The following is a 27,710-nucleotide window of genomic DNA, read 5'->3' on the forward strand; positions in this document are numbered from 1 at the left end:
ATTTAAGCTTTCATTTAGATAGATTAATCATAAAACAAGTTCTTTTAGACTGTTAATTGAATTTACATATTAAATTTAAATTTTCCACTCTCTTGAAATGAACAATTTTGCCCTTGATTATAACGAGAGGCGGCAAAGGTTTGTTTTATTTATTAGCTAAACTTAAAATGGAAAATTTTCACATATTTTGGCCCAATGTGCGATGCTGCGCTGTTGACGTTCGCCCACACAGAACGTACGTAGGTCTGTTGTTGGTAAAGTACTCGAAAAATAAAAGCTCGTGATCGAGCTTGTTGTGTTTTTTGTTTTACTACAGTGCTGCTTGTGCTGCTGCCGCCACTTTTCTGCCAACGACGACAACGCCAGCAGCGACGCTGACGGCATGCAAACAGGATCTGAGGTATATTACGTAGCGGTTGGCTTTAAGCCAACATCATTCCCAAACCGAACGCCAACAAAGCTCCACGATCAACAGCGGTCAGATCAGATCCCCATCAAACACACACACACACACACATACTCACACACTCATACACATTGTGAGTGAGTGAACTAGAGACAGACAAAAAAGAAAGAAAGAGAGAGAGAGAGAGAGAAAGAGAACGGCGATCATCCACGATAACAAGCAGCTGTTTGATACGAAACCGTTCAGTTCAGTTTTAGTCATTTTGTTATCTGGCCGCATCTTCCGAAGCTCTGGCGAAAATTTAAAAATTTCCAACAGCGATCCCCCGCAGCAGCAGCAGAAGCAGCAGCACCAAGGCAGAGCAGAGCAGCACCAGCAGCAGCAGCAGAAGCAGCAACAAGTGCAAAAGTGAAGTGAACTCCAACGACAGCGTCGCCTCGCCGTTAGCATCCCCGAACTCCCACCGCCCTCTCTCCCCCTACGGCACCCCACTCCACCGCTCCACCGCGCCAACCCACTCTCGCGCTCTCTCTCGTGTGGCGCTCGTGTGCAATTCGGCTCGGGCATCAAGTCGCATTTGTAAATTACTTGCAAAGTTATTTAGTCTCGGCTTTTAATACCGTTTCAGTGCGTTTTCGAGTTGGTCGTTTTTTTTTTTTTGGTTAACAAAAAAAAAATTTAATTTTTAAAATAATAATTTCACAAAAATTCCGGAACAACAAATTCGGCGGCTGTGCTAAACTAAAATAAAAGAAATAAACAAATTTTTAGTGCCACAAAAAAAAAAAAAAACAAATTAGATCCTGCTTCCTAGAGACCAAGGAACATTATTATTCTTAAATTGTTTTTTTTTTTTTGTCAATTGAAAAATTTGAAATTTGCCAATCTGGAAATGTAAACTACTCGCCCCCGCCAAGAATTTTTTAGCCAAAAAACCAAAATTAATTAATAAAAAAATATTAATTCAATAACGACAAAAGAAAGAAAAAAACAACAAACACATAAAAGTATATAAACGAGATTAAATAACAAATTATATAATATTTAATTGCAACAAGAAAGAAAACACACACACACACACAACAAAAATCATAAATAATTTACAAAAAAAAAAAAAAAACAGCAACAACAAGACCGCATTAAAAGACGGAAGTGTATTAATTTTTTTTTATTTGTTGCTTTTGCGTGAAGCGGCTTAAACGACGCATCCTGTTTGGGCCTTTCCACAGACTCTCACACACAAACACACACGTACAAATATAGGCACAAACAAGTGTTGTGATCGCAGTTAATAAATAACGGTAAGTAAAAAGGATATAACTATCAAAATTAAGCATTAGAAAAGATTTTTAGTAATTTCTCTTTCAGTTTTGAATTCTAAAAAATGATTTAATTATATTTTATTGCCAATTTTGTTTTTAGAATTAGCAACCAAAGCTGAAAAATTTCCTTAGAATATATCGAAATCGATTTGTAGAACAAGAAAACAAGTTTTCTTTCAATCAATTGCAATTCTGATTGAACCCAAACAGGCCAGAGATTATATAACAGTTCACAGAAAATGGCCCAAGAAGTTTTATACGCTTTAAAATGACAAATTCTGGATGACAAATTGAACTAGTCAATTGACATTTAATGTTGCCCAAAATGCTTTAGGCTAAAGTAGTTCAGTTCATGGCAATTGAGAGCTGTGAAAAGTCAGTTAGTCAGTTGGTTTTCTTTGGCTGAGACAGACTTAAGTCAGTTTGCCACCCACACTCGATCGCCATCAAGGCGCTTGGGGGGGAAGGGGCACTGGGAAGAGCAGTAATTCTAGAGAAATCAATTAATTGTCTTGCAATTAGCTCTGCCGGATTGCTTTCAATATTGTTTGGACAACCAAATATGGCCCTGTGACGTACATACTATATATAAATCCATCTATACAGAGATATGTTTATCCATCTACAGAGATATGTATTGTCGTATTTTGTGTTTGTTTTGTTGTGGTGTTGGTTTTTTTGGCATGCGCCTTGCATGAAACATCATTGGTTTAACTTGGCGGGGGGTTATTTAAGCGTTTTCGACGCACATGCGCAGTTTTTCAAATAGACGACCGCTCTCTCGTTGGCCCCGGCCAACATACAAAAACTCAATCCCAGCTTATAAAGCAGGCAACTCACAGCCTCAAATTAAAATAAAATCCACTCACACACACACACACACAAAAAAAATCCACATAGAAAACTTTCACTGCCTCTGGGTAGAGTTTCGCTTCGATGATGCGTTCCAAAACCCTTTCTTGGCGGATATCCGCACATTCAAAATTGTTTTCAATCTAGAATTTGCATAAATGTGCTGTAACAAATCATCTGGCAAAACACACACAGACACACACACAAAGAAACCTTAAACAAACAAAATACCTATGACAAAGTTCTAATTAAAAGTAGTTACAGCAAACAAAAGCAAAAAAAAAAAAAAAAACTAATTAACAATTTTTGAGAGCTTCAAAAGAAAAAGGTGAGAAAATTATTCCATGACAAGTCAAGTCAAGTGCCCACTTGAGTGGAAAATCAATGCACTTCCGCAAAAAAAAAAAAAAAAAAAAAACTCACACACAACACAAAAAAAAAAAAAGCGCCACAAACACAAAAAACAAAAAAAAAGCACACAAACGCAAACAGAAATAGTAATATCTACAGATACAAATAAAAAAAAAAAAAAAACCCAGTTATAGATACAGATACAAATCAAGATAGATTGCTGACAATGAACAATAAATTACGCGAGCGACATTTTGATACCCTTTTCTCCATTTCCCACAAATGGTATATCCATTGAAATCTTTCACATTCTCCTTCGGCGATTGAAATATGTATCAATTATATATACATTCTCATTCAGCAATAGATATTTCAACTACTAAGATTGTTCGTTCATTATAGGTAGTACATATATTATCTACAAAGCTCTGATACTTTGATTTATTTGTCGGCCAAAATGAGTATAGAAATTATATTACTCATACGCCTGGTTGGTGCAAAGAAAATTCTATGAAACTCCAAAATTTTAAGTGCATTAGAACTTAACTTAAATGATGGTTTAGTTTGAAGAAGAGAAGAGTTTATTCTTTCTCCAAGTGCAAAACTCAATTCTTCTCTGGGAATACCCAAAAGACTCACTCCTAAGCAATTTCTTGAGTGTGGCTTGCATTTATTTTAATTTCTATTTCGATATTTTGTGTGTGTTTAAACAGATGGTGTGCTGCTATTAAATTTCTTTTGCGTTCTTTTCTATTTTTCATACACATGTCGAGTTGTTTCTTAAAACTTCATAAGAAGGAGGCTCCCGTGTTCAGTTGACAGAAGTCAGCTAATAGAATGTTTAAACATAATGTCAATCACTTTCAGGGCTAGGCCTATATATGTATGTATGTATTACTTGTCAGCCAGCCCTCATCAGCAACTCCTTTTGACAATTATCCGAGGCTGTTGACGCTCTCGTTGTCGCATCTATAAAACAACATCAAAAAGACGGACCCAAAAGCAGGTTATAAAGTCGACGCAGTGATACCCTCTAGCAGGACGGAAAATACATTGAAGAGCTACCACGGGACAGGGTATACAAAGAGAAAAGAGAGCAAAAAAAAAAAAGTACAAAATAATAATGTTTATAACATTTTGAGCTGTCTGTCTGAGTTTTTGTTTTCATTATTATTGTTGTTGTTGTTGTTGTTATTGTTGTTATATCTGCTGGTTACTGATATCGTTGCGATCGTTTACACAACAAATTTTGTCGCTGATGCTGAGATACTGAATCTGATGAAGATGATGATCAGGTTGGCAGGTTGATTTTATTACTCATACGCCCCATACGTAAATTGCTTGTTTTTTTTACCCCCTTGGCACGGCAAGTGCCAAACAAGTCTGCAAATATTTAAACAACAATTTGATAATCGAATTTGCAAATATCTGTATAACACACACACACACACAAACCACAAAGAAAAGAATCAAAAGAAGAAAGGAAAACAAAAAAAGTCCAGCGCAAATCTTTGAAATTGGAGCAACTAGTTATCACTTAATTAAAATGTCTATATTAAAGTTAAGGTGCAGCTCCAGCTACCCTCATCATCATCATCATCATCATCGTGAATATGAAATTTTGAGATGATAACTTTCCGTTCACCTGACATTGATAACAGATTTTGTGTATGTATGTAAGACAATTTTTGCACCAAGCAAATTTTTTGGTACGAAAACGAAGATTTCTTTTGTAAAAACCTACACAGGTCGACAAACTACTTAAGTACAAGGGGTCAAAGAGGCGGCTTTTCATCTATCTTTGGAGTATTAGAAAAATTGGCTTAAACACAAAACTTCTAAAACCTATAAATGCCTTTAAAAAGCGAAACGAGACAAAAAAATATAGGGGAAACAAAATTAATGAAATTGCATGAGAAATTAATGAAAATGAATGAAATAATTTAATTGCTCTCGACCATATTCCGAGTAAAAACGTTCAATGGGTCGATTTGTTGCTCTTGATTTCGTTTCGTATTGCTAGACGAGTAAAAAACAAAACGAAACCACAAAATTAATTTTAATCATTTATTCATTCATTGATAGTTTCAGTTTTATCAATGAAATTCATAGGAATCGAATACATAGTAATAATAACTATTGATTGATTCTTGAATTTTGTTGGCAAGTGTAGGTTAGCTGCAACAGACCCACTAGTTATTGCGTAAGCCACAAATATGCTGCCTCCCCCTACCGAAAAAAAAAAAAAAAAAAAAAAACACCCATAACCATGGCAGCCACGATTCAAAAACTTGTTTTTCTTTGCATATACCTATATATACGTACATATATCTTTAGATATAGATATATATATATATGTATATATATTTTCGTCGTTTTAACTTTACTCCCTTGCCAAGGCATTGCTATTGTTGTTGTTGTTGTTACTTTTGCTGTTGCTGCTACTGTGACCTTTAGAATCGAATTCAAGGCACTGGAAAAACGACAACGAAAAATTTTCCAAAAGCCGCTTATGTATGTCTCTGCATCTGTTAATGCATCTGTTTAAGTATTTGTATCTATATCTATGTATATATACATACCTGTACATGTATCTCGTTAAACTTTCCATGTCCATGACGCATAATTAATAACAATCGAAAACGAAATTCGTCGGCGTCTTCATCTCGTTTTTAGTATCGTAGAAGGGCTTTCACCACCCCAATTATTATCATACATATAAAGTTTATATAGATATACTATATATATATAAAAAAAACAGTGTATACGATGATCAAGCATAATGATAAGCCACAACTGGGGGACCCATCATCAGCAGCAGTTGGTAGTAGGTAGCAGCAGCTAACAAGAGGTCTTTTGGGTTTACGACTAAATTTTTATTGTTATTTATAGCCAAATAATTACAGCTCTGAATCGCGATAACGCTCAAAAGTATATACATACATACGTATGAACAATACGATTTCGTTGGCAACGTTAATGATTAAAATGATCATGATGATGATGGTGATGAGTATCATCAAGATCACAGTTTTAACTCTGATAAGATTTCACATTTCATAACTACAAATGGCCAGAAAGCTCTGGACAAAAGACATAAGCAAAAACGCTTCCAAATAATATGATAATACTAAAAGCTAGAATATTCTTTTACCGAGTGATATAGGGAGAGGGAGATTGAAATAGACACTATAACTAGAGAGAGAGAGAGAGAGGTATATATAGAGTCAAAGGCAGAGAGAACTTCTTGAATTGCACTTGAAGATCACATGGACTTTGTTTTATTGGTCTAACTATTTTTGGCACGATGACTGTTACCTCAAATCGAAATAGATAGGAGCAATCTCAAAAATGAACAGATTAATCTAGGATGAAAGCAAGAAAAGAACAAAAAAATAAAAATTCTCAATGCCAGACACACGAAATTAAACTAAAATGAGCACGCGAAACAGTTAAATTAAGACACAAGACATTTCTAATCGAAATATTCAAGATAATCGAAATTCATTTAAAATACAAGCACACAAAAGAGCAAACTTCAAACCAAAAATATGCCAAAACGAATTCAACTATAACATAGATAATAACTAAAGTTGCTTTTACTTAATGACAAACCAAAAAGTCAAAGAAAATTGTAAGTCCGCAAACACAAATAAAGAGTTTTTTTTTTGTTATTGTTAAAAGAAAAGCATAATCTATAGGAATCTCTGTACAGAAGACTAGAAAATTGTTTAGATGTTTATAAGCCAGAGATGAGGATATTCTTGAACAGCATCAAATGCCAAGTTCATATAGCCATGTCCTTCTTAATTAAAGCAATTTAACAGCTATTAGATATTAAGCCAAGGTAGGCTCGAGATAAAGGACTAATTATTAGTTAAGATCGACTTACCATATCATATATGTAGATCTTTTGAGGTAGACTATTTACATATAAGTTTTCCTCAATCATCTTGTTGTGGCAGATTTGTTTTTATACCCTCAATAAGGGTATAAGTCTTGATCTTTACCACCTGCCAGTAAAAAACGAAGAAAAAAAATCGAAATTCTTCTTTCTTACCTGTATAGAAGTCGTTTCTCGCGTGCCTCATTAGCAGCCATTTTGACGGAAATTGACAGATTCTTATTTACAAATGAAGTGTCAGTGATTATTACTACGCAAATTATGGTCATGATGTACCTACACATTGTGCAATATATACGTATATGTATGTGTGTGTACTTATAGGTAAATAAATCTTTTTTTATTCTTCTTACCTTTTGTTAAATATATTTTTGAACATTTTTTTTCTGTCTGTATCGTTCTTTGTTTGTGTTTGGCTGGGAGACATCAATCAGAATCTTGCGTATTAATAGATGATTTGCTCTTTGAAGCGGATCTATAGTGTTAATACTTTATATACCCAAAAAACTTCAGCTCAACATTTGAGAGAAGGAAAAATGATTTTATATCTATCTATTGACTTCAATGCAACTTACAGGAAATAAACTTCGACATTCTTGTTACCTGTCTTAATTTCAAATCGAATTTTAATTGAGCCTATAGACTCGGGCATAAGCTAATTATGTACCAATTATAAATAATATTAACTCATTTTGGGTTAAGCAAAGATGAGAATAATCACACTACCAAACAACAACCACAACTCACGACTTATCATCCCAACGTTTTTACCTTCCACTCAGCCAACTTCCCCTCCTCCTCCTCCTCCTCCACCAAGTCATGTAGGGTTAGTTCTCATCTTGGTAGCATTCCTCATAAATAAATACTATGCTGTAGTGTAATTACTCTGCCCAACTTACTTCTGATAGCGAAGCGGAAGTTATTATGACAGATAAAAAACTAAAAACAGAAAAAAAAAAAAAAATTTAACAAAAAAATAAGGCTAACTAAAAACGCAAAAAATACAGAACAACGTCAAATAAAACGACAACCAACTAAAGCTAAAGGCAAATTGAAAAAAAAAAATAAACGAACGAAGCAAATACAAAAAAAAATTGAAGCTCAATGCAATGTAGTATTTTTATTTTTGTATTTTTTTGTACTAGAACTTTGTTTTCGTGGAGTTTTTTTGTGTTCCTCTCATTTAGTTGCTGTTGTTGCTATAGTTGTTGCCACTAATTGCATTCTAATTGTTGATGAAGGTCTCAGTCTCGGCCATTGTGGGAAGCCGTTGGCCAAGATGTACAATTTAAGTACGCGAATTACGAATGTGAAATTTGAACAATGTCAAATGGTTACCACAGTGCGTATGATTGATGTAACTGAATGATATTTGCCTGGTCGGCCAAAATATGAAAGAGATCATATCTAATATGGATGCTCTTAACATATGTCTTTATCTTTTGATCTACCACCAAAACAAACACAATTCGGCTAGTTAATTGGTTAGTTGGTTTTTCATTTTCTCTCTTCGCTCGGCTGCAGCTTTTAGGTTGATTGAACTTACCATTACTGACCAAACAACCGGCAATTGCGTAATAACAAATTGTCACACACACACAAAAAAATTAAGACAATTAAAAGTGAAATATTGTTGAATTATTAACATTTAATTGCAAGGCGCCTATAAATAATTATTAGGTTCATATTTATACACTAAACCAAATGGGGAGTATATTAAAAGTATATATCAACAAATTCTATGACTGATATTAACCATTAAAGCCATGAACTATTTGTAAATATAAATCGAATCTTTGAAATACTTATGAGCTTGCAATTAGTTGGATTGGACGCATTCCAAATGGAGTTGGGCTTCGGTTACGGGTCTCTCTCTTGGCTTATATGCCCGTATAGTGGTAAACCGTCTCTGATTTGTCCTTGACCTTGCAGCTCCTCCAAAATGTGTTGCAAAGGAGTTCAATTATCTCAAATATCTTTCTTGGATTAATTTCAAAGCTCCTTTGTTCCTTTGGTCTTGTATTCAGCTGTCGAAAGATTGCCATCGTATATCATTGTCTACTTTAAGATGGCTTTGAATCGAAATCTGATCAGTTTATACTCCTTCCAGTATTCTTTGGTATAGTGTTACCTATAATCCTGCACTGAAACATCAATCTTGATTTTAGTTAATTAGAACTCAGAGTTATAATATCATCTTGATTGTCTGATATGATTGTTATCTATGCAATGTGACCCAAAAGGGTATTGAAAATTGACCAGCCCTCTGATTGTTTATTCGTGTTGACATCGGCCATTTGAGTACAATAAATTGATTTGCCATTTCGAAATGGATACAAAACTCGTATAATAATAATAACAGTTAATATCCCTCACTCTCTCTCTCTTTTTCCCTCTGTCTCTACAGATTTTTGCCATTGAAATTAAAACGAAAGAAAAAAATAATAATAAAAGTAAATAAAAGTTAAATTGAAAATGAAAATGAGGGGAGAAAAAAAAATAATAACAAAACAAAGAATAGATTATGTGGGCAAAAATCACAGAAAACTAACACGCAACTGTGCACACAATAATCGTATTAATAACAATGATTTCTCCGTATACATGCTTACTATATACTATATAGATTATATACAAATACATTCCTATATTAATACTGACTATATGAAAAGATATTATACAAATACCCGCCATTCTCATAACCCATTCGCTTTTGATTCGGGTCTCTGGCTTCCGTCGTTTTTGAACGTTTTCGACATTTTGTCTCGATGTCAAGCACTTCGCGTGACTTGAAAGCCATAAAATATAATATTTTTGGCTTAACCAGCTTGTAATATACGTACTAAAATATATTATATTAACCATATATTATTAAAACTGGCCATGTGTGTGTATGTAGATATGTGTGAAAAATATCAAATCACAGTCTAATCAAATTTAAATTGATTGATTTGACTGACCATAAAGATTGGGCCATATCCGCCAAATGCCAGTAACTATAAATCGATTGATTCTTATCATTAACTACCTTAACCAAACGGACTCCCGTTGTTCTCTGTTGTTTGCGAGGCATTATACAGAAATTCCATGGCTTTATTTTATTTACCATTCAAGTTATACAATGTCTAGGCCATTATAAAAACACACACACACACACATACACAATTAGCACGAATCTGCCACTCATCCAATGAATGAGTGTGTGAATATGGAGAGCTTAAAGCCGCCTGGATTAGACCAAGTGTCAAAGAGTCCAAAGTTTTTTCTAGAACTTTACGATTTAGTTCATGGCACAGATATGTATATACATATATTTGAATGAAAAGTCGACAATCGAATCAATCAAATTGTATTATCAACTGATTATAATCCAATTAGATTTTCAACTACTTTCTTGCATAAAGTTCAACTCAATTCGAAATAACATTGCAATTAACTCAAGATTAGCAAGACCTTCCCCCTTTTAGCCACGACCTTGACTACTTGCATTTGACTCTTATAATCCACTGTAAAATTTATAGCACTTTTCCCATACTCATAATCACTTTGCTTGATTGTTTGTTTGGTTTCTATTCTCTCTCGCTCACTCTCTCCCTCTATGTCTATGTCTTTCTCTATATCGGTATATACATATATATAGTTATTTCATGGCTGTACGAGAATTACACAATTCACATAACATTCTGAATAGAAAATGTTTATTATTCTGTGAGATTTCCTAGTGGATTTTGAATTTCAGAATGAAATTTGTTGGAATGGATAATCATTAAAAGTTCATTTGCTTTTTATGAACTTTTTTATGTAAAAAAGAAACGCATACTAAAAACGACTTAGTCATAGAACCTAAACAATATTGAAATTTATTAGACACAAAGTGGCCGCTTAGGACAAATACCGATTGGTGACTAAATGGCGGCACTTCTTCTGTCATTTAGACTCAGACTGTGACTAGAAATAATCAAACAAACTAAACTGTAGTAATCAACAGTTTTAACACAAGTATGTACATATATGGCCACTAGAGATTCAGGCGCTTCACTTCGTTTAGTTTGACCCATATCGAAATTACGCATACGCAGCATATGCCCACATATATTACTATACAGAGAAACGCCTTAGACTATTTGTCGCGAGTTTTTGTGCTTAGTGTTTAAATTTTGTATATTTTTTTTTTTTTTTTTTTTTTTTTTTTTGCGGCATTCGTTCAATTAAACAAACATCAAGTGGCAGAAGGAAAAAAAAAATAATAATAATAATGGAAAAAAAAAGGTTCAAGTGTCTTGGGCTCTTAATGAAATGAAATCAGCAGCTAAAAATATTGACTAAAAATAGCAGAAACAATAACAAACACAGAACCCACAGTGCAGAGACACAGATATATGTACGTATAGACAGTCAGACAGACAGACAATAGCAGCAACAACAACAACAATAATAATAAAACCAGTCAAATCCGTAAATGAAATCGAGTCAAGTCTTTAACCAACTTTTGGACCACTTGAAAGAGTCCACACAGAGACATATAGAAGACATGCACGTGACTTGGCAATAAAAAAAAAATCTCTGAATAGAAATCGATTTAGAAATCTTATTAATGATAAATTCATATTCACAAGCAAGTTTCTTTGCTTGTTTTTTTTTTTTTTTTTTTTTTTTTTTAATTAATCGATTCTACAGCTGTGATATGATAGAAACTCTATAAATACGCGATGAAATGTGAATCGACCGAGGAGAATAGAAGTGACCGATTTGACCGTTTTTTCGTAAATTCTCATAATTAGAATAGGAATATTATTCTAAAGGGTATTACTATGATTAGATTGGTATGCGTTCCGTCTGTTAGACGATTACATATGATAAGATTTAAGCACTCTTGGTCAATTGACCACGCCCACTGGCTAAAGAAACCTCTTCAAACACATTCAGTCAATCAGCCATTGACATTTGTCAATGAAAAGAAAAAGAAAAAGAAGAAAAAATAAAAAAAAAAAACAATAAGCTTTAAATAAAAGTATTTTGCAGTAAATTTATGCAAAAACTAAATAAAACAATAATTTCTTTAGTTTTTATTTTATTTTACAAATATTTGAATATTATTTAGCTATTTATGCTGGGATGGCCAATGCCATTTTGTCTTGCAACTAGGTCAGACTCTTTTGGTATTCAACTTTAGCATTTGGTTTGGAATGGAGCAGCTTCCAGTCAACCAGCTCCAGCCCAGAGCTTACCTCTTAATCTGTGCGCTCTTCAGGTGTGTGTGTGTGTGTGTGTGTGTGTGTGTCTGAGTTGATGACGATGATGATGCCTTTTGGAAACGAATTTCGGTTACTGTTCGGTATCGGTATCGGTTTCTGTTTCAATTCATTTATTCAATAGGGTTTTGCGGTATAAAAAAAAAAAAAAGACAAAAAATAAAAAATGAAAAACAAAAAAACATGGGGGGGGTAAAAAATAAAACGGTCGAGTGCGGTACCCTTCAACTAAAATATTGACACAACTGCTCAGGCAACTTTGTTAATTTTGTTTCATATTTCTTTGTACTTTTTTTCTGCTGACAGTTGACTCTACACTCGTCGTCGAGTTCGCTTTTAGCCCATTGTTTAGTTTCAGTTTGGTTTTCAGTTTTCTGTTTTCTGTTTTTATTTCATTTTTTTTTTTTTGCAATTAACCGTTAAGTGATATAATAAAATGTCAGAAACGTGCGTGTCTTTGATCACAGCAAATTGTCCGATCGATTGATCGATCTATTGGTTCGATCTATCTCTAACGAAAGCCAATACCAGTCAAAAATGTTCTTCAGGTGGGCCGAAAGGGTGGCCACTTGAATGCTTCGAGTGTCCATACATAAAGATTATACATATTATTATATTGTGGGGCGGGGTTTTTGGGAGTGGAAAAGATACAGAAACCACCAAAATAAAACACATATTTTCTGGCAATTCCATGGAACAATTAACACGCCATAGTCAAGACGAAAAGTAGCTGCCTACTTGCTTATTATTTATATTCATATATTGAATGAGAGTCACTTTTTTTTTTCTATTTCAAATGACTTGGCCTAATCGCGGGTTATAAATTTAATGATACCCTTTCGGTCACACGGAAAAAAAAAATCACAGTTCACGTAATCACGCGCTAATGGTAGCGATAAGATGTTGCTCACCCAGGATGAGCTGAAGTGGCCATTACACACACACATACACCCACTAAAATGGATGTACCATATATTCAATATATATATATATATGTTTCGATTATTCATTTGTTTACTGCCGATCCATGCGCATTTCTTAATTAGAATTTATGGTCTGCAGCGGCCAATTGTCGGCCCATACATAGACAATAAATGGCCAATGTATGAGTGTGTATATATGGTTAGCCTGTCTAATCTTATCATCGTATACGAAATAAGAATAGCTGAAAATGCTGAAACAAACACACACATACATATATGTAGGTATGTATCTTGGACAATTCAATTTGATTGCTTATCGACACCAGGAAGAAGAAATATCTGAAGCCATTTCAAACGAAACTGATCTTAATTAGCATGTCTTGATAATTTCAAGTTCAAATCAAGAAATTTTCAACTTTAAATTACTCATAAAACAGCATACTTTAAATAGAAAATGCAAAACCAAAGGATCAAACTAACTTTATTACACCACACACTGAAATTTACTCCTACTGCTAAGTAAGTCGCTGCTCCTTTTATTAAATAGCCCTTCAGTTCTTATCCGAAATCGAAATCAATTGACCATACTAAATTTAAGCAATTTAAAAAGCGAGCCGACATCGACGTGCTGACTGCTCCACCTCCACCTCCACCTCCTCGTCCTCCTTCTTGAACTCTTTTGCCAATCACTAGCCCACCTGTTGCTGCTCCCCATATACACTCCTACTTACTTATCTCTCTCCTCTAAAATTGGCAAACAAATCACAGCCGAAAAAGAATACTTTCGTCTACAGTTCTATCTCTGGAGCTGATTACACTTACAGTTCTGCGCTTCTTAACGCTTCCAGTCGCCAGCGATAGCCACTCTATGTATATACATACATACATACATATGTATGTATGTAGTTAGGTAGGTAGGTAGGTGGCTAGGTAGGTAGGTAGGTATCTTGGCCATGGTGCTCTTGGACCGGGCCATTTACGATTACGTCGACTGCGACGCCCGCCACTAATCACTCCAATTAGCTAGAAAGTGCCTTTTCGTTTAAAATTCGCACGTTGTCGCGGTTTCTTGGCATTGTAGTGTCAGACATTGGGTTTGCCGCACACTCGAAAGAAGAAAAAAAAAATAAAAATAACAAAATTCAAAATAAATACAAATTGAACGGTACCCAAAAACTAAGTTAAGCTAACGAATTAAAAATTATTAAACCACAAGGAATCGTCAACCGAAAAGAGGTATAAAAATTAAACTAGTGTGTGTGTGTGTGTGTGTGTGTGAGTGTGAGTGAAAAAAAAGAAAAATTATCCCAAAAATGCAAAAATGCTTGACAAAGTTTACAAAAAAACCAACCAACAAAAAGTCAACTTTTTCTTTCTAGACATCAAAGAACTGTGCAATTTTTTTTTTTTTCTATAAGGATAATTTATTTTGATTTTAATGCATTTTTTGTTTTTTAATTTTGTATTTTCAAAGTTTAAAACCTTAATTTGAGCATTTCATGAAAAAGTAATTAAATATTAAATCAGTTTTTTTTAGTTATACAATAAAAGAAAAATGCTCAGTCTTTAGTGTCGTGTTTAATAAATAAATAGTCAATAATTTCTTTTTATCTTTTCCGCGTTCCGACAATAACGTTTTTTTATTTTAGTTTTTAATGGCCAGGCTTCAAATGTTACAATTCTATTATTATATATAGATTTATATATTCGCAAAGTAATTAATTTTGTCATCTAAATTTCGGGTTTTCTTTTTTTTAACGAGAAAGTTACAGGCGATTGGAATTCAATTACTTTTTGCATTTTTCATTACAATTTTTGTTGTTTGTTCATTATTTCACAAAAATTTTAACAACTCAAATTAATGGAAATTAATTTTAATATGAATGAAAATCAATGACTGCAATACGTGAGTTTAACTTCTTAAATTGGCTACTTGAGAACATTAGAAACTTAAATACGAAATTGAAATGAAGTACTTAAAAAAAAAGTGAGACCAATGTGAATTGATCTTAGACAAAATATATTCAACTTTGGTTTAGATATGAATAAATCTGGAAAGATAGGGTTGATGGTGCAATATAGAAGTTCGATTGCCATAAGATCGAAGCTGAGTTACAGGAAAACCCGTACCCAAAATCTCACAGGACACTTTCACAGAGAACAGTGGACGATATGAAACAAACGATTCTCATTGGATGACAAAATTTCGATGGATTTTTGTCTATGGGAATTTAGTTAACCATAAGCAAACTGATCTATAAATCTCAGTTATGCTCTATTCTCACCCAGCAGCATCTACTATTCTCCGTTTGGAAATTTAATGGGTCAAATCGGCAAGTGGGGATTTGATTGACTTACATTTCTGTCTCTATTTCGTTTAGAATCCTTCTGAAGTAGTTTCAATTACGAATTAAAGTCTAATTCTATGTCCATTAAACCATTATTCCGAAACGCCAAATAGAATGTCAATAAACTTAATGCTTTGGAGTAATAACGTTGAATTGAAATTTGCCAATAAAACCAAAATGGGCAACAATACAACAAACAAAAGTGAAACACAAAGTACGTAACGCAAGATTTGGTTTTTGTTTCTTTTTGTATTATTTTTCTTTCGTTTTGTGTTTTGTAGGCCAACATCTAATGCAGATTGGTAGTCATTTTAGGCCCTGTTTTTTTTTTTTTTTGTTTTTGTTTTTGTTTTTGCCGTTGCGCAAGAGCTTTGAATTTGAACGAAAGTGTAAATCAACGAAAATTCGAATCTCAATTTGTTGCTTTGAACATTTTGTTTTTTCTCTTTCTTTTTTGTTTTTTGGTTTTTATTGTTTAATACGAAAATAGTTACACACACACACACATGGATATATACACCTGTGCATATATGTACATAAAATATTTTGCTTCTTTTTTTTAAGCTATTTTTTGTTTTTGGTCCGAATGGAGGGTATTATTATTGTTAGGAGTACTTGTAGAATAATAAATGAAAGATTATGACGTTGAGGCGCGTGTCTGCCAAAAGGCACACGCAGATGTCATAAAAAAACCAACACATATACAAATGTTTATATGCGATTATATATATTATAAATCTAAATCTAAGCTCAAATTGTAGAAAATTGCCAATTGTTGTCTTATTTTGGTTTATCATTCAATCATCATTTCTCTCCCTTTCGCTCAAGTTTCTAAAATTGATTTTTCCAAATACAAATATATATATATATATATAAACATTTAGAAACACGTGCAAACCGATTTCTGGTATCCGGGATAGAATATTACGACTATGTGGAAGATGGAGAGAAGGGGGATGGTAATTAGCATTAACCGATCTTTTGGTTTCCCCCTCTTCTCGCCGGATCTTATTGGTGATGACGTCACCAGCATCAGAAACGTCGTTATCATCGGCTGTCGACTAGTAGCAAGTTCTTTATTTTTTTGTGTGTCAGTTTTTTGTTTTTTTTTTTTTTTTTTTTTTTGAGTAGATTTTTGTTTTTATTAATTATGGCCCGGTTTCGGCTTAGGTTTTTCCTTTGTTCTGTCAGATGCCGCTTTTAAAATGCTCGATTAACTACGACGTAGTCTCGTTAGCATTTTTTTTTTTTTAAGGTAATACGATTATACAATATTTTTGTATGTATGTAGAGACATCTGAAGTATATAGGCACATATATATTTGAACAGAATTGGCCCTTAAGCTAGACATTTTGTCATTAAGAAAAGAGTATATATACATGAATATTATTGGGTATATCGGTTGATCGCCAATTCATATGAATGGAATGAGTTTTTTGTTTCTTTTTCAGAGAGTGAGAAAGGAGAGAGAGAGAGAACATAATTTATTTTAATCCCTCTTAATATTTCTGTTCATTTCTGTTTTATTCTTTTCTTTTACTATCATTATCTTTTCACATCTGTCTTAAGCTTTTTTTTTTTGGGTTTTTTTGCATAAATAAATATTAATTTGTCTCAAATGACAGATACCCCTCTAACTAACTTACTGGAAGCATATTAAGGTACTTGGCTCACCTTTTTATATACTAATCAAAAGAGAATATGGAAGATTGGATTCAGTTTTAATTCACAATTCTTACACCTTATTTATGGCCTCTAGAGAGGGAGGCAGATCAGAGACTTTTTGCAGCCCAAAAATCGAGTTTTCTTTCTTATATGAGAATAATATGCAAAGAGTTTCAGAAATTATTACAAAAATAGATACAATACAGAGATATAGATTATATTTATTGTTGCTTTAAGATAACAATAAAATAAATGTCATGGTGAAAAAGAAATTTCCATGGAATTCTTGAAAATATATATAGAAATTTAAGTATTTTTGTCTGTACTTAGATTTTCGAAGCCTCATGAATTCATTTGATTGTATTCATTCAGTGGCTTATGAATACTCAAAATATTGTAAATGTCTAGAGTTTTCATTCAATTTAGATTGTTTAAATTTTCGAAAAAAAAACTCATTCAAATAATTAAGCATTTTTGTGTTTATGGATATAGAAGTCTGTACTTATTTATGAAAATAATTAAATACGATTGCGGATTCAGCTAATAATTGGCTTAACGGTAATATATAATTACTTTTGATTGACCCTCTATACATATGTATGTATGTCTGTAGTCTAGTGGGACTTGAGACAGTGGCACAATCCATGCCAGCACCACCAATAGCACCACCATTGGGCAACAGAAATAGCAATTACAACAATTAAATGATATTCAGCAGTGTGGAACATAAATATCAAATATTATGATTAGCGATTTAAATGCTTTTAATCTAAAACACCCACACACACACACACACACACACATATACACAAAGGGAACTGATAGATTTTGAATCAAGATCATTAGATGAAATGGAGTAAAGTTTTATTTATATAGTAATTTGATGTGATTGATTTGTTGATATACATAATTCTAAATGACCTCAAGAAAATATATATATATATATATATATATATATTTTTGGCAATTTGTAGGGGGCGTCAATTTGCCGCTTCACAGTTGACCTCTTGTGGGGTTCTTCCCTGTCTCTATCACTCTCTCTCTCTCTCTCTCTCTCTCTAACTCTTCTCTCTACATCTCGTGTTGTACATCATGATGATCATCATCAACATCATCATCAACAGTTTTTTTTTTTATTTTGTCTACAAAATTTCCGACAATTATTATGCGGCCTGGGCAATTTCAATAACAAAAATCTTTTTCAGCTGTTCAACGGTTATTATTATCACTATTATTATTTATTATTGTTATTGTTATTGTTATGGCCATTGTGTTGTGCTTATATTGCACATGATGTATATACATACATACATATGTATATATAGAAAAACAGATATACAATACCCTCCTATATGTTTTCTTATAAATCATTGCCCTTTTCAATGTGCCATCAAGAATTTGAATAATCATCCACAAACAAAAACAATTAAATCTTTCTTTCAAAGTTCTTCTTATAATTCTTAACTCTAATTGTTGTCTAATGATTTTTTTGTTTCAATCTTTTGTCTATTTACAGGATATATTTAGAATTGATTTTTGTTTTTCGTCTCACCGTCTCGCTGATTGTAATTGACGATCGACTGGGCAGTGGTTTGATTAATTGATTAACCAAAGCCCCCATCCCCAACCAGACAAAATGACTGGTTTTACCAACGCCGGCTTCGAAAACGATGAGCCCGTTAAGGTAAGTTGTTAACTTAACTACTATTACACAAAAGCCACATGGAAGGATTAGTAAGAGGATATTAGCAGAAAGTATGGTGACAGGATCAATGCTTAACTCTCAAAGGGAGTCTTAACCTATTCCTAGAAAAGGACTAAAACCCTTTTTTTGTTGTTGTTTCCTCTCTCTTCCTTGAATAACCAAAATTTCCCTTGTTTTTCTGTTCATTTATTGTTTCAAAATTAAGCAATTAGATGGTATCCTGTTTAGTAGTGGCTAGAAAGTTTATAGTACAACTTTGAGTCCTTGAAATCCCTGCAGAGTCAAGAGATAACTTTGAATTTGGCATTGAATCAGTTTTTAGTTCATTTAAATACTATGGCTACTTAAGCGAATTCCTTAAATTTTTGTATTACTAATTACCAGATGAAAATCTATGTAGGATATTGAGCCATAATGTATATACATATAACCCCGACTGTCTCGATCTATGCAAATCTGCATAAATCATCGTCAAAAATATGAGACATATCAATTCAAAGTTCTATTAATACATAGAAAGTTCCTGTATACATATACATATTTCATTTAAGAATGAAACAAGTTTGCTTTGAACTATTCGAATTTAGAATTATTAAAATACAAAAGTCAAGCCAAGATTATTATTATTGTTATACTAATGTGATATTACACATTTATTAGAACTAGCCAGGTTGGCCAGTTTTGGCCAGGTTGGCCGAGTTGAGAGAAGTGTAAAGGGGGCGGTTTGCCTTCGTGAATAAAATAAAATCAAATCATGTTTTATAATGACACAAAGCATACATACATACACACACACATACATATATGTATATGCCTTCAAGTGTGTTGTTTATTTTGAGGAGGAAGTTAATTTGAGCTTTGAATATGCTCATGATCATGGTGATCAAAATGAACAATAATAATGATGTGATGTGATGTGTGTGGATGTGTGTGGATGTTAATGATCATTAAATGATGGCCACTCCTCGAATTTTGAATGAACGAAAGAAACAAAAAGAAACCAAACTCAAAATTTCACTTCAAGAAATCGAACGAATACGAGAAACCCACGCAACCCACAAAGAAAGAAGAAATTTTTAAGTGACACCACACACAAACACACACTCACACCTATGTAGGTACATTAATCCAGCTCTCATCTTATATACACACATACATAAACACATGTATATATGTATATTTCTATAGGGACAAGCAATTGTAATTAGTTGCAGCTGCCAAATTTACAATTTGCCAAATAATTTTGGTTATTTTTTTTTGGGCTATCGATTTATTTATTACACAATCCAAAAAATACCTAATAGCCAGTGTAAACTTTACGCTGGGCGGGGATCGGGGGTTGCGGGATTGGGTGTAGGGGCCCGCGAGGAGGTGCCTTTGAGGTTTCATCATCATAAATATGGCTAGCTTACAAATTTTTCAATTTACAATACCCAGAATCAGAAAAAAGAAACTCGTTTTACAGACGACAAGAACGAACCGAGCCAACAAACAGACCAAAGACCGCAGCAGTCCAAAAACAAAAACCAAAAAAAAATAATAAATGAAAACACATTCAGAGGGTCAAATTACCATACAACATGCCGACCTCAAATATACCCTATTATAAGTGATTTTATTCAAGAATTCTCTATATGATCATGATCCTTTGAGAGTTCTTCCTACTTGCCATTAGGCAAATGTTTCATATATATTGTTTACTATATGCTAAAGTCATCCGATTTGTGCATAGCTATATATATAGGTAGGTAGATGACAGAGAACTGATATACCCGCTGAAGAAGAGAGGGTAACAAAAGCCCCAAGAAGACCGGCTAACCACAAATAACATGAATTTCTGTAAGGTGTAAATGCAAAGGCTTGTAAAAGACACACACACACACACAGATAGAGAGAGAGAGAGAGAGAGACAGATAGAGACAAGGAGAGGAGAGACATGGTGAGCCAAAAAAGCAAATACAAAACGTGCCGCATTTTTATTTTTAAACGCAAATCTCGTGCGCATGCGCCACATTGTTGCACAGTGGTACACAGCTATTGAAAACTAGTTATAATTTCTAGAACTCTTAGCCAAGCTCTTCTTCTTAGCATTTAGATAGTAAGTAAAATTCAAATCAATGCCCTAATAAGTAATTACATTTGAATTTCAATTCAAACTTAACTTAATTGATGGATATCAAATGTGAATCTGAATATTTCTATACCATAGAACCACCCCTCTCTCTATGCTCTATGCACTATGCATGTATGTATGTATGTATGTATGTACATATGCAATTTTCTATTTTCAGCTTGATTTAACTGGTTTGCAGCGGTTCGCTTTCAAAGATATCGGCTCATATGTATGCCCCCCTTCTACTTAGGGAGACTGAGACTGAGACTGCGACTGAGACGGTGTGTGTGTGTTTTAGAAACGGGTTGGAGACGAAAGGGGGGCAGACAACACACAACTCTCGCATATCATTATTGGCCGAACAAGCAAGCAACCAGCCAACCGGTGTGTGTATTATTATTACGCGCACTTGTTTGTCGCTTTTTCTATGAAAAAAAAACACAAAAAAAACTTCAACTAGCCAGACATTCGGAAAGCCCCAGTCTCAGCCTCAAGTCTTAAGCCTCCAAGCCTTCGGCCCTGCCCCTCTGTCCCCAATCTGAAGTTAGCATCAGCTGTTGGTAAAAATCACGACTCATACTTTAAAACAATGTTAACTAAGGCATTCAGTTGTTGCTGTTTTTTGTTGTTTTTGTTATGAAAAGTATGCAAAAATGCTTCAGGCATAACGGCCAAACAGTTTTCTAGTTTCCCAGAAGAAGACAAACACACAGACAGAGACAGAGACAGAGAGAGGCAGTGAGGGGAGACGTATGAGCAATAATTATTGGGTCAAACCTGTTGAAAAAGTTATTAATGCACCTTGGCAAAAAGGAATGCAAATAAATACATTATGAAGATAAGCTAAAGATAAGAGATCAATGCAAGGCAAATCTAGCAAAGGAAATACTTTGTCTCTCTTTGAGGTATTGATCATGATCCTTTATAAGGAACGATCCTGCGAATCTAGCTTATCATTTTGGGTAGAGGGGAACAAATTGGGCCTCTAGTAGTTACCTTTTTAGACGTTAAAGAGTATACTCAAGTCGTACATACTTACCTACATACATACATATGTATGTGTGATTGCTCTTGAAATTGTTGTTTTTGTTTTCTTGATAACAACGATGATGAATTTCGTAAATTTTGTAATCCTTAAGCCAAACACAGCTGCTGCCGAATGAGCAATGAGCCAAATTGCATAATATAAAGGTATTAAGCCAAACAAACAAAAAAAGAAGTGTGACGTGGCTTTTATACCTCTTTTTTTTTTAAACCTCATCTTAAAAATTTCCTAAAACATTTCAAATTCCTGATTAATCAAATGTTTTGAGCCTTTAATTCAAAGAGTACGAAAAGTTGGCAAGTTGGAAGATCCTCATCTAACCCTTACTGACGAACTCAATGATCCACCCTCGAGCTTGCAAGAAATTGCATTACTTTCAATGCCATAAAACTAATTACTAATTAAGTAATTCTCTTGAAAAGTAATATTCTAAAGTAAAATTGAACTGCCACCTTGACTATATATAGGTACTATAGCTACCTATTGATCGATCGATGTGATAAGATTGAGAAAATTTGAGAAAGAAAATTTGCATACAAAAACAACAAATATAAATGTAGAGGGAGGCGGGGTGAAGAGCTGCTTACTTCTTCACACACAAAGAAAAGCGAACAAAAAAAAAAAAACAAAAGCGCTGTAATCGATGGGATGTTTGCATAACGGCGCGTGTTGGTCAACCACCCACATCCTACACCCCCCGAACCACCAAAGCCTCAACCCAACCACCCACTAATACATGGCACCATCCTCCCACACACACACACACACAAATCCCCTCGTCTTGTGAGGAATATTTGAATTTTATGACCCCGTCCCGCATCAACAAAACGAAAAACAACAACAAATACATTTTGTTTTAGTTTAGTTTTTTTTTTTCTTTTCTTTTTTATGTTTCTCGTGTATTTACGTAAATAATAATATCTAATACACGGACACCGAAGGTGCACGTGTGTGTGTGTGTGTGCCCTCGTATTGGCTCTCATGTAACCTTCTTGCCAATATTTTTTTCGAATTTAAGTAGTTGATGTCTTTTTGTTGTTGTTGTTGTTGTTGTTGTGCAGTGCATGCAAAATGGCAACTCGGTCAGTTCTACGTTGAACGAAAATAAATTTGTAAAAACAAAAAAAAACAAAAACTAAACTTTTGATTGGCAAGCGCTTGAGGCGCATTTTTTATGGCCATTTTGGCCGATCATGCGCAATGAGTGAGAAACGCGTGCGAAACGCGAGCAAAACGCATGCGCCGCGCCGCGCGCCCTTTTACCAAAAATTCAAGTTGCTTCGATTTGGATTTTGGATTTTGCTTCTTTTTGTTTTTGCCTCCTTTTAGAAAACCGAAATCGTAAAATGCCACAAGATATAAATAATTAATTAATGTGTATGCAGGCGAACGCGTGCACAGAAAGCGGAAATTCATGACTTTGAACGATGGCCCCTTTCCCCTTGATTCACCCACGTCACCCCTTTAAGGGGGAATGGGCGTAGCTATTGACCCCTCCTCCCTCTCATGCCGACTCTCCCCAATCTCCCCAAATGACTTAAGTCTATACAGAAACTTGACTAAGTTTTCTTATTTCACGATCAAGATTTTGGACCTAATCTTGTGATTATATTGTATTACCAACAAAGTGAAGGCCTAAAAGGGAGATCAAGTCGATGACATCTGAGGAATGGACTGTGTCTTGGTGGTCTCTTATGTACATACATATATCCAGCAAGTGTCTTTTCTTTTATCTTCTTAGGATTGTTGGTCAACTGAATTTGCATTAGAAAGATTACTTTTGAACTGTCTTGGAACTGCTTTTGAATCACTTTAGGGCAACTTTTGTTAAAGATATGATATAGCTTTCAAATCGAGGGATCCTAGAGAATCAAAGCCGCTCAGTTATCGCTATTTGATTTCATATTCACTTGAGCCATCCTTTTGAAATAAACTCCATAATACTGCAAAACACATCTCGAAGCCTGAAGCCTCTCGAGGACCTTCTAGCAGTTGCAATAGTTTCCTGAAAAGAAGTTAGTATAAACCATCACCTCCATCCACAAAGGACCAAGTCAAGTGGGATCTTCCATCATCAATAGTTGAATATTTTTATGGCAACTGATTGAATAGTTAAGATTCTACAACTAGAAACATTCCACTAGACAGGAAATAGATCCTAAATATACATTTTGGTTAAAGGAAATTCTAGTTGGTTTGAGTTTTCGATTGTGGCAAACATTTTGGGCACACCTCTGTGAACTGATATGTGTGTGTGTGTATTTGTTTCACTGATCTTCATCTCCCATAATGTGATTTTTTATTTATTTTGTTTTGTTTTTCTTTTTTATTTTTATTTTTAGCCAAAAGCTGGTTTTGAGCCCGACACCGCCTCGCTGCGAGAGAAAGTTGTGTTGAATCCGGGCGAGAAATGGCGCATCTTAAAGAATATCTCAATCATCTCAATAGCGTTTATGGTTCAGTTTACAGCATTTCAGGTGAGATTGGCCCCGTCCGAACGATTTGATATGGCAAGAGCGATAACTAAATCTGGGTTTATTTTGGTTTGTCGTCTTTGTAGGGCACAGCGAATCTGCAATCGTCAATTAATTCAAAGGATGGCCTCGGCACAGTGTCGCTCAGTGCGATATATGCCGCTTTGGTGGTGTCCTGCATATTTTTGCCCACACTGATCATTAGGAAGTTGACAGTGAAATGGACCTTGGTATGCAGCATGTTGTGCTATGCTCCATACATTGCATTCCAGTTGTTCCCGCGCTTCTACACATTGGTGCCAGCTGGCATCTTGGTGGGTATGGGTGCCGCTCCCATGTGGGCATCGAAGGCCACCTATTTGACCCAGGTGGGTCAAGTGTATGCCAAGATCACGGAACAGGCTGTTGATGCCATTATTGTGAGATTCTTTGGCTTCTTCTTCCTGGCCTGGCAATCCGCTGAGCTCTGGGGCAATCTCATCTCCAGTTTGGGTAAGTTGTCTTCTTTGCCTTCTGTTTGTGTCGGCTTGTGTAAAACGCTTGCTCTCCTCCATCCACAGTGCTATCCAGCGGTCCTCATGGCAGCAGCAGCAGCAGCGATAACTCCACCGTCAGTGCGGAGGATCTGGCCTTGTGTGGTGCACATTTCTGTACCAGCACCGGCACTTCTGGTCACGGCAATCTCGAACGTCCATCGGAGGATGAAATCTTTGAAATCTCCATGATCTATTTGTCATGCATTGTTGCGGCCGTTTGCATAATTGCCTTCTTCCTTGACCCATTGAAGCGATATGGTGAGAAGCGCAAGGGCTCCAACTCGGCTGCCGAACTCTCAGGACTGCAGCTGCTCTCGGCCACCTTCCGGCAGATGAAGAAACCGAATCTACAACTCCTTATCCCTATCACGGTCTTCATTGGCATGGAGCAGGCATTCATTGGTGCCGACTTCACTCAGGCCTATGTGGCATGTGCTTTGGGTGTCAATAAAATTGGCTTCGTCATGATCTGTTTCGGTGTGGTAAACGCCCTCTGTTCGATTCTCTTCGGTTCGGTCATGAAGTACATTGGCCGCACACCCATCATTGTCCTTGGCGCTGTCGTGCACTTCACACTCATTTCGGTGGAGCTCTTCTGGCGTCCCAATCCCGATAATCCCATCATATTCTATGCCATGTCCGGCCTGTGGGGTGTGGGCGATGCCGTCTGGCAGACACAGATCAATGGTCTCTATGGCCTGCTCTTCCGTCGCAACAAGGAGGCGGCCTTCTCCAACTATCGTCTCTGGGAATCGGCTGGTTTCGTCATTGCCTATGCCTATGCCACGACGTTGTGCACAAGAATGAAGCTCTACATCCTGTTGGCCGTGTTGACGCTCGGCTGCATTGGCTATGTCATTGTGGAGATTCTCTACAGAAAGAAGGTAAGTTGCGCCATAAAAGTGCACACTCAGCCCATCTTGAGAGTCTTTTCTTCATCTCTCTCCCCTTTTTAACAATAACCATTTTCGATTTTAATTGATTGATTTTCTGTGGGTTTTGCAGCAACGCAAGGTCAAGAAACAGGAGAAACTGGAGGCTGCTGAAAAGGAGAAGGAGGCCGCTGCGGCTGCTGCTGCAGCTGCAGCTGCTGCTGAGGCCAATGCCATTGATGGCGTTGAGGAGACCGATGATGAGCTCGATGATCTCGAAGAAGATATTGTAGTAACGCGCCTCTAATAGCTCTACACCCACACATACAGACACACACACATTTCTATTCTCCGATTCTCTATCTATCACATTATATGTTTTGTTAATTGTTGCATGTTCTCCTTTTATTTTTCTTTTTATTTTATTTTATTATAATAATATTTTTTTTTTTGTGAAAAAGAAAAACAAATGGAAAGAAATGTTGCATAGCCACAGGCGTTGTCTATATTTAGGCACTTTAGTACATTCCCCTTGCTCCCTGCCCCCGACAACAAACACACGCACACACACAAATCCGCCCTTCTTTTAACATTTTGGCACATTTCTGTATATACTTCGTGTGACCAACAAGGATGGCACGAAAGGACATATGTAAGGGAGCATCAAAGAAAGAAAGAACAAGAGAGAAAGAGATAGAAAGAGAGATCGATCTATATAATGAAAGAAAAGAAAATATGATTTTCGAAACGAAAGAAAAGACAACAATTTGTAACTTTATATAGTGAAAAGTGCAATTGCTGATGTGTGTGTGTTTGCCTAGCTGCATATCACCCACACACCAACACACACGCACAACAACACGCACACGCACACCAACACGCACACGCACACGCACACGTATTCGTATGAGTGTCAAAATAATGCCTAATAAATTGTTATTTTATTTTAAATTGTATTTTAATGCTAGATTAGCATAAATCTTAAAACATATGCTTTTGTGTGTTAATATTCCACATAAAAAAAAAAAAAAAAAAAAAAAAATAGAACAACAAAAAGAAAACGTGATAATCCAATGCACAACACACATACACAACACACCCACACACACACACACAAATACCACCATAATAAAAATAGAAAGTCACAAGAAGTAAAAACAAACAAAAACTAACATAAAAACTTAAAATGAAAAAAAAAAACAAACAAAAAAAAAAATTAGTCAAATTTATAAACTTAAACTGGCCCGTGAAAGAAAACAAAAACAAGAAAATAAAATATAAATCTTTGAAAACAAACGAAAATAAGAAGAAGAAGAGAAAAGTAAAAGCAAAAAATAACGTAAGCAAAATAATAAATACAAATTTTTTGCTCAGTATTATGTTTTAAACTAAAATTAAGTGAGTTATTGTTCCACAAAATGTCTACCCCCCCCTCCCCCTACCCCTCTTCCCAATTTCCAAATATATTTACATATATATATATATATATACATATTTTTTTTTGTTTCCCCTATCCAAAATTTTCCTCAAACCTTTTGGAAAAGTTCTTTATGAGTTTGACTCATTCTCCTTCTCCTCCTTTCCATAAGCATTTGGTTTTTATCATTATTATTATTATTATTATTATTTAATAATAATAAACATGAAAAACAAAATTAAAGGAAATAAAAAAAATGAAATAAATGCAAACACAAATGATTTACCTATGTAAGAAATATTCTGTTTCGTTTTATTTAAAAGTTTTACACACAAACAAAAAAAAAAAAAAAACAAAAAACATAAAACAAAAACAAAAGACAACAAAAAAAAAAAAAAAAAACAAAAAATATCGTAAATACATATTTTTATCAATTAAATATTTTTTTTTTTGCCTAGTTTGTTAAGTAGTTCATTCCATTTATGTAAAAAATTAAAATAAATAAATGATTATAAAAATTATGA

General features: G+C 34.7%; 1 protein-coding gene across 2 annotated transcripts; it reads left to right on the forward strand.

Moving 5' to 3' along the window:
• The first annotated feature begins 424 nt into the window (after positions 1-424).
• Positions 425-27,484, forward strand: LOC137573213 (UNC93-like protein). Of its 2 annotated transcripts, none has more exons than XM_068285084.1 (6): positions 425-1,707; positions 18,541-18,708; positions 24,230-24,364; positions 24,448-24,853; positions 24,922-25,781; positions 25,903-27,484. In XM_068285084.1, the coding sequence occupies exons 2-6, from the start codon at positions 18,661-18,663 to the stop codon at positions 26,074-26,076; spliced, it is 1,623 nt and encodes a 540-aa protein (XP_068141185.1). In that variant the 5' UTR covers positions 425-1,707; positions 18,541-18,660; the 3' UTR covers positions 26,077-27,484. The 2 variants fall into 2 exon arrangements, with proteins under 2 accessions (XP_068141185.1, XP_068141186.1); XM_068285085.1 differs by lacking the exon at positions 425-1,707 and adding an exon at positions 14,096-14,246.
• Positions 27,485-27,710: the final 226 nt, after the last annotated feature.

This window comes from Drosophila tropicalis, unplaced genomic scaffold, assembly GCF_018151085.1.
Source record: "Drosophila tropicalis isolate 14030-0801.00 unplaced genomic scaffold, ASM1815108v1 contig_4, whole genome shotgun sequence".
NCBI lineage: Eukaryota > Metazoa > Arthropoda > Insecta > Diptera > Drosophilidae > Drosophila > Drosophila tropicalis.

Excerpts from the sequence above, each read along its gene's own strand:
- LOC137573213 (XM_068285084.1), top strand. The coding sequence starts at position 18,661 with ATGACTGGTTTTACCAACGCCGGCTTCGAAAACGATGAGCCCGTTAAG. Across the intron at positions 18,709-24,229 it reads AAAACGATGAGCCCGTTAAG|CCAAAAGCTGGTTTTGAGCC; the intron begins GTAAGTTGTTAA and ends TTTTATTTTTAG. Across the intron at positions 24,854-24,921 it reads CAATCTCATCTCCAGTTTGG|TGCTATCCAGCGGTCCTCAT; the intron begins GTAAGTTGTCTT and ends CTCCATCCACAG.